This window comes from Nelumbo nucifera, chromosome 5 (genome assembly GCF_055504915.1).
Source record: "Nelumbo nucifera cultivar China Antique chromosome 5, China Antique-T2T, whole genome shotgun sequence".
Taxonomy (NCBI): Eukaryota; Viridiplantae; Streptophyta; class Magnoliopsida; order Proteales; family Nelumbonaceae; genus Nelumbo; species Nelumbo nucifera.
The window spans coordinates 82,179,101-82,187,384 of NC_142653.1; the positions used below are offsets into that span (position 1 = coordinate 82,179,101).

Sequence of the window (8,284 nt, forward strand, 5' to 3'; positions counted from 1 at the left end):
GTTGACACCTATATTCTTATCTTATATCAATAGACCGAATATTGGTTTAATCCAACCCAATCTAATATAAATTTATTAAGCACGGACCGGATTCAATCCAATCTAATAATATTTTAGACCGGAATGGTACAATCCAATATATCTTGTTGGTCCGTCTATTCCGTCCAAATTAATTTTGAACTGAACAGATTCAATCCAAAACTGGTCCATTGACACCCTTGAGGAAGGGGTCTGATTGGTCAAACTTTTCCGGTATCATAATTCATAGATATTGTAAAATATAAAAATTGTGTACTCAAGTCATTAACGCAAAATTTAATTTGATACCGTTGCGTATGGATTATGGAATTCCCGGCCGATCCCCAGTAAATATGAAGGGCGGATGTCTGTCTGGACTCTGGACTCTGGACTCTGGACTAGTTATCGGAAACCGGCGTCGCTGGCTGATAAATGAAGCTGCTCAGCTGGGGTCCAATCTTCTTTTTCCATATCTCATCGTAGGACCGCGCCTCACAGCCCCTGCTCCTGATCTCAACCATGACCAAAAATTCCGTCAACCGGTACACCTCGACTATTACCATCAAATTACCGCTTTGCTCCTCCAACACTGCCCTCCAGTTTTTCTTCCTCGTCACTGTCACGTTCTCCTTCTTCCCTACCTCCTCTAGTTTCTCCATTATTTTCTCCGGTGACTCGGCTGATGCGAATAGCCGGTTGACCACCAAGTCGCCCGAATTGCTAAACAGACCCGACAAGTCGAAACGCGAAGAAATCGAGATGATATCGAAAGCATTGAGGAACGTGGCAGCGCTTCCATCCTCGTAATCTTCTTCGTGGAACTTTACCTCTTTCTCTTTGTAGCCCTTCCTGAACCAAGGGTCGCGCAGGATCTCATCAACGGTAATCCTCGTATCCGGGTTTGTGTCCAAGAGGCACGCTAGGAGTCTTCGCAGGTCTGAAGACATCCATTTAGGGCACCGGAACTCTCCTTTATAGATTTTCCGGTACATCACCATCAGGCTTGGGTCGTTGAATGGGAGGTAGCCGGCGTTCAAAATGTAGAGGATGATGCCGCACGACCAGATGTCCACTTTCGCACCATCGTATCCTTTCTTGGCCAGGATTTCGGGTGCTACGTACGCGGGCGTACCACAGATCGTGTGTAACAGTCCGTCCATTTGAATCTGGTTCGTCACGGCGCTGAGGCCGAAGTCCGAAACTTTGAGATTGCCGTGATCATCCAGTAGGAGATTCTCTAATTTCAGGTCCCGGTGAAAGACTCCATGGGAGTGGCAATATCCGACGGCGGATATCAATTGCTGGAAGTAACCACGACTGACGTCTTCGTTGAGACGACCCTTGGCAACCTTGGAGAAAAGGTCACCGCCTTTGACGAACTCCATCACGAAGTAGATCTTGGTCTTGGTGGCGAGTACTTCAAAGAGCTTGACGATGTGAGGGTGGTTTAGACTGCGCATGATAGATATCTCCCGTATGATGTGTGAAACCAGTCCCCCTTTGATGATCTTGTGCTTACTGATAGACTTAATCGCCACGCTCTGTCCTGTCCGAACGTTCCTTGCGTGATAGACCTTCGCAAAGGCGCCACAGCCGAGCAACTTCCCGAGCTCGTATTTTCCGAAGAGAAAATTATCGGGTGATGACAAGCCAGTGTCTGGCATGGAGTTGCCGGATTCTACTTCAACCTCTGGCATAAGGATTCAGAGAACGAACCTCTTGTTCTTTCCTAGACTTTCTCAGCTACATCGACTTCCTGGGGGAGGGAGGTCCCTCGATCGAAGTCTAGATACTATTGACTTATCGGAATTTTTATTCTTGGAAAGAGAGCCAGAGAGCGCACGGAGAGAAAGGATTCTGGTGCTCTCTGCACTTGTAAGTCTAGTCTGCAGTGTGTGTGCGCGCTAGTTAAAAAACAAACTTTGAAGCCAAACTATTTCAGGTTATCGTTCGTTCTCAATCCGTTCTTTCTTATGCCCACTCGCGTAGACAATATAGAGTACGGAAACACTTGTAACCAATCAACCGGTATCACGAGAAATGATAATCGAAAAGGAGGGGAAGCTGGGGCATAATGTAATTTTAAATTGTCTTCTAAGCTGCCGGTGACGTGGGTCCTCAAATTTCTATGAATAAAACTAGCTATAGCCCTTATATGTAATTAGTGTTAAGCTCGATATGGCCCGTCCAGGCCCATAATTACCCCTAATTTCAAGTAATTAAGTCTATGAAAGTGGTATAAAAATGATGGATAAATAATTTTTTCAGTTAGGCCCATTTGCTTTTGCTTTTGGTAAGTTACTTATCTGGGTAAATGCATTTACTTAGGTAAGTGCATTTACTCATCATCTTTTATTTTTCAGATAAATAAGGTAATGACTATTTTAGCGAAAAAAAAATTATTACTAAAAGGGGCATTTTAGTCTCATTCAAGTGTTGGTAACTTTCCCTTCTCTAAATCCCAAAAAAGAATGTTCCGTTAGGAGAAAAGTTGTCGACACTTAAATGGAATAAAAATGTCCCTTTTAATAATTGATTTTTTTATGGCTCAAATAGTCGTTGCCTTACTTGGAAAACGAAAGAACATGGGTAAATGCACTTACCCGAGTAAGTCTTTCTTAAGAAACATTTACCCGGGTAAGTAACTTACTGAAAAGTGAATGGACCTTAGTATTACGTATACATATCTTCTCTCGAAAAAAAGAAAAAAAGAAAAAACGTATACATTAATGTTGTGTTTGGAAACATTGCCTATCTGAGCCCGAATCTCCTGCCCACGAGAACTCTACCCACGTTTATTGGAGCCACACATGGAGAACATCTCATCCTCTGCATAGTATGCAGGAGGAGATGTTCCCAATTCATGGGGGGTAGTTGAGAAATATAAGTGTTACAGCACATAATAGTCATTTCAACCAAAAAAAAGTGCATGTGGTGATTGATAATTGCCGTTTAGAGTTGAAACATCAAATTTGACCTTTCAGATAATAATAGCAATATGTATTGATCCCCAAACATTGCTAATTATGTGACAATACAATCCATCTTTCACACTAATATCTATTGTTTAACCCCAAACGGCAATGATACCAAATACAACTAGGGATGCAAATGGATCAGATCAGATTCGAATTAGGGTATGTTCCAATCTGATCCAATATTGTTCATGTTAGATCTGATCCAAAGATCGGATCGGATTTGATAGGACTCAATTTGAATTTGAATCCTATCAGTAAGTTGGATCTTCAGATCTGATCCAATCCGACTTGTTTTCTTTTAATTAATAAATTATTAAAAATAAAATAAAATATACTAATTTAAATAAAGTAAAAACAAAAAATACAAGTATTTTTTAACTATTTTCATCATATATACATGTTTTTTATAAAAAAATTATAATAAATTTATAAAAATATAATATAAAAATAAATTTATAAATAAATAAATAACATATATATATATATTATATATTTATATTTATAAATATATAATGTGCATTGGATTGGATGAGGGGAGGGGGGTTGATCTGAAGATCCGAACAAGGGTGATCCGAATTTAATCAAATAAGATCGAATCAAGAGCGAATCATGATCCGATCCATTTGCACCCCTAAACACAACCTAAATAGGCTCAAGGATGGGAAAGAGTAGAGTGCATGTGAGGTCCACTGTCATAATCAAAGAGAACATGCAGTTGCATATGTTTGATCTAACACCTCTATTTTTGGAGGGATGCCTAATGACCATCTCAACCAGAGCATCAGCAGGGATATACCAAATTAATCTAGAGATTTGAGACACCAAAATAATGGTTGAATCAAGAAACCGACTACGACTTAATGGCAGAATGCCCATATGGAAGAGGTGTATGGATTCAGGTCAACATTGGATTCTGCTACTTTTAGAAGATGGATGAAAGAAGTATTGATTGAAGAATTTTGAGTATGTTATTACTCAGTTCTCATAGAATAGCAAGAAAAATTAGGCAAGAAAGAGACATGAAAATCATGGGTAAAATGGGAGCATATCCCTATCGTCTTGAAGGAGCTAAATAGATCCACAAGTCTTATGAAAGAAACACAGTCATCTTACTACTCCGTCCTAATGATCAAAGAAAGAGGGATGACAAGTGGGGAATATGTGAAAAAAGGGGTTTATTACTCAAATTATAAAAAAAGCTTTCATCATCCTCATTGTCATCATCATCATCCTCGTTGTCATCATCATCATCTAAGCTTTATCTCAACTTCTGGGGTCAGTTACATGAATTGTATTTCACTATTCCGCTCTATTTAATGTCATATTCATTATTAAAATTATGAAGGCTTAAACCATTTCTTACTATTTGAACTCATGTTCTTTTTTGGTTTGTCCATAGCCCTTCTAACATCTTCAACTTGTGACTAATCAGTTTTTCTTAGGGTTATGGATGCTATAAATGGTCTTCTATGCACGTGAGTAAATCATCTAGGTCTACTTTCTCTAGTTTTATCATCTATTAGAATTACTTCTAGGTACCTTCAAAGGACTTCATTATTAATCATACTTGGTTTTTTAATCATTTGTTTCAACATCCACATTTTGGACATGTTTTTTGACCATCCAACATTTTGCTCCATAAGATATTACTGACTTTGCAACTGCTTTATCAAATTTTACAATCAGAAAAACTTTCAATGCGCCCTTTCTATTTTTCCTATTTTGCTCCAATTCTAAGGGCGGCATCCTCTTCAATCTCTCCCTTATTATAAATTATTGAACCAAGTACCACAAAAAAGGTTACATTGAGTAACCTTTGAGTCTCCAATCCTAAATGTGCCCTCATTTGCATTCCTATTATTCTTAAATTTATATTGCTTATATTATGCTTTGCTTTCTACTTATATTAAAATTTCTTGTTTTTAGGTAATTATCTATAAACTTAATTTTGTATTTAATCATTTATTAGTTTTATCAATTAAAATAATATCACTATCAAACAATAAGCACCATGGGACCTCCTCCGGGATATGTTTAGCCAATTCATCTATTACCAGTGCAAATAAAGGCTAAGTTCTAAACCTTGGTAAAGAGGCATTGTGACAGAAATCTCTCTCTCTCTCACCATTTGACAGCCCTTCCTTCTTCAAGATCCACCACATTATCTTCCTAGGAACTTTATAATATATTTTTTTTAGATCAATGAACACCATATGAAGATATCTCCTCTCTATAATTAAAAAAGACCAAGGGTCCAGCATGTGATTTGTCAGATGGATTCAACAATTCGACAATGTAACCATCTAACTGATGGGTTTTGACTAAATGATTTTAAACTTTAGTCACATTATTTATTTAATTATTTAGGTCCATTTGGTTTGCAGTTGGAATCGGAATGGTCCATTCCCATAGTCTGTTTGGTTTAGACAGGAATGGCATTGAGAATTAAAATAAGGAGGAATGGGATTTCATTCTCAAGGGAGGGGCAGGGAATGGCCATTCCTTCAAATGGGGGAATGTCATTCCAGCTGGAATGAGAATGGGATTCTGATTCTGCCCAACCAAACAGTTGGAACTGGAATAGCCCATTCTGTTTCCGATTCCAGACCCCTATTCCCACGAACCAAATAGGGTGTTATTTTTGTTAAGACAAAGCTTTTCTATTTCTACAAAAGCTAATGTATCATGTGCCATAAAATTTTAGTTAAAACATGATAGAAAATCACAATAAGAAAGACTATTTTTTTAAAACAAAAATATTTTTATGTATATTAAGTTTTGAAAATACTTTTATGTATACGGACTGTCCTCTTTAAATGAACAAGGAGGCTGTTCTTGAACCTATGGGTTGATTGGGGGTTGAAACTTGGATGGACCCAACCTGAGCCCGGCTAACCCATTCTGCAATTTTACATGGGCTGGGCTTAAAATTTCAGTCATCGGGTTAGGCCTGGGTCCAAAATGTTGGGCTTTTAAACTTTTCAAGATGGGCTCGGGCTTAGTCCTTAGAAAGCCCAAACCCTGCCTAATTAAATACATGTATATGGACATTTTTTAATGAACCATGCATATATGCATACATGCATACATATACAAAAATGTATAATGATTAGGCTTGGAAACGTACGAAAGGAACACTGACCCGGACGACCACCTGGAGAGATTCAAGACGCTTATGATCCTGTATGGGTACTCTGACGCCTTGACGTGCCAGACTTTCCAAGCAACCTTCAAGGGAGCCGCTCGGCAGTGGTTCTCCAACCTCCCACCTCGATCCATCACCTCATGGGAGAAATTTTCTAGCATGTTCCTCGTCCGCTTCGTCAATAGTTGATGCCCCCAGAAAAGCATTGTCTCGTTGATGACTGTCAAGCAGAAACAAGGAGAGAGTTTGTGGTCATACATCGACCGCTTCAAAAAAGAAGAACTCGAGGTCTGTGACCTCAACCCCTGGTCTCCATGCATGCTTCCATCAGCGGTCTCCTCCCCGGCTTGGCTCTCAAATGCTTCGTTGCCAAAAGCCAGCCGAAGACAAAGCTGGACTTCCTAGAAAGGGCCCAGAAATACATTGCCGTCGAAGAGGCTTTGGCTACGGACGCCCATGAGAGAGGCACAGAGTACTGAGACGGATCCCCCGAGAAGAAGAGGAAGAACGGAGACCAGAGCCGCAACAACAACAACAATAGGAAGCCACTGGCCTCGGCCTTGGCTTACAATCAGAACAAGCCACTCAACTCCACCCGCACACAAATTCTGATGCAAATCAGGCAGGAGAAATTTATGTAGTGGCCTAAAAAGTTAAAGAAGAACCCCCGCCAGTGGAACCCAAAAAAATACTACAAGTTCCACCGAGGCACCAGCCACGACACCGAGGACTGTTATGATCTCAAAAATGAGATAGAGTCCCTCATTCGTCGGGGCCACCTCAAGCAGTAGGTCGGAGGCGAGGTCAGCGCCTCATCCTCTCAGCAGCACCACCACCACCACCAACAAGTAGCAGGTGCCATCGACGTCATAGTGGGAGGCATGGACTCGGGTGGAGCCTCGGCCTCGACCTCGGCTCACAAAGCCTATGCCAAGCAGTTGAACATCCGGGGCCCGGCCCCCAAGAAGCAGAAGCAAGAATCCCTCTCCTTCACGGGTGAGGACCTGAAGGGGGTAGTAGTCCCCCATGACGACACATTGGTAGTTTCAGTTGTCATTGCAAACTCCGTAGTCAAGAGGATCCTTGTTGGTAGTGGCTCCTCAGCTGACATCCTTTTCTACGAAGCTTTTGAAAAGATGAAGATAGCTCCAAAACACCTCCAACCAGTATATGCCCCACTAGTCGGTTTCTCCGGCAGCATCATCAAACCAGAGGGCAAGATTTCTCTACCAGTCATAGTAGGGACGGAGCCCCAACAGGTGACAAGGATGACAGAGTTCCTGGTCGTGAAGATCGGCTCACCCTACAATGCCATCATGGGGAGACCAGCTCTTTATGCACTCCGGGCAGCCATCTCCTCCTACCACCTCGCCTTGAAGTTCCCCACCGAGCACGGCATCGGAGTTATTCGTGGGGACCAGCATGCCGCTCGTCAGTGCTATGTGGCAACGCTGAAGGGAAAGAACAAAGAAGCTCTGCCACTAGAGGGTTTCGACCTTAGGGAGAAGCCAACAAGCCAAGGCCAGCCAGCCAAGGACCTCGTTTCGGTCCCCCTAGAAGAGGATGAGCCCGACAAGACAGTCCGCATCGGGTCCAACCTTCCCCCCAAGAGCCTATCCGAACTGGTAAGTTTCCTCAGACTCAATGCCGGCGTCTTTGCTTGGTCCGCCGCTGACATGCCCGGAATTGACCCCTCAGTCATTACACACAGGCTGAGTATGGACCCGAGCTCTAGGCCAGTTCAGTAGAAGAAGAGGAACTTTGCACCAGAACGTTGGAAGGCCATAGAGGAGGAAGTTGAAAAGTTACTCGACGTCAACTTCATCCGAGAGGTACACTACCCTAACTGGTTGTCAAAGGTGGTTATGGTGAAGAAAGCTAATGGGAAATGGCGGATCTATATTGATTTCACAGACCTTAACTGAGCCTACCCCAAGGACAGTTTTCCTTTGCCAAAGATAGACCACCTCGTTGACGCCACTGCAGGGTACGAGCTACTTAGCTTCATGGGTGCCTTCTCCGGAAGGGGGCAACTATGTGTTACGAGAAATTCACAAAGGCATCTATGGTAACCACCTTTGCGGAAGAGCCCTAGCACAAAAATCCATAAGGCAGGGCTACTTCTGGCCTACCCTCCACAAGG

General features: G+C 41.9%; 2 protein-coding genes across 2 annotated transcripts; one reads left to right on the plus strand and one right to left on the minus strand.

Moving 5' to 3' along the window:
- Nucleotides 1-416: 416 nt before the first annotated feature.
- Nucleotides 417-1,715, minus strand: LOC104593792 (CBL-interacting serine/threonine-protein kinase 14). Its single transcript, NM_001319693.1, has one exon. The coding sequence runs from the start codon at nucleotides 1,713-1,715 to the stop codon at nucleotides 417-419; it is 1,299 nt and encodes a 432-aa protein (NP_001306622.1).
- A 5,307-nt stretch (nucleotides 1,716-7,022) lies between these two features.
- Nucleotides 7,023-8,066, plus strand: LOC148791941 (uncharacterized). Its single transcript, XM_088888334.1, has 2 exons — nucleotides 7,023-7,766; nucleotides 8,001-8,066. The coding sequence occupies exons 1-2, from the start codon at nucleotides 7,023-7,025 to the stop codon at nucleotides 8,064-8,066; spliced, it is 810 nt and encodes a 269-aa protein (XP_088744460.1).
- The last annotated feature ends 218 nt before the right edge of the window (nucleotides 8,067-8,284 follow it).

Excerpts from the sequence above, each read along its gene's own strand:
- LOC104593792 (NM_001319693.1), bottom strand. The coding sequence starts at position 1,715 with ATGCCAGAGGTTGAAGTAGAATCCGGCAACTCCATGCCAGACACTGGC.
- LOC148791941 (XM_088888334.1), top strand. The coding sequence starts at position 7,023 with ATGGACTCGGGTGGAGCCTCGGCCTCGACCTCGGCTCACAAAGCCTAT. Across the intron at positions 7,767-8,000 it reads CCAAGAGCCTATCCGAACTG|GTGGTTATGGTGAAGAAAGC; the intron begins GTAAGTTTCCTC and ends TGGTTGTCAAAG.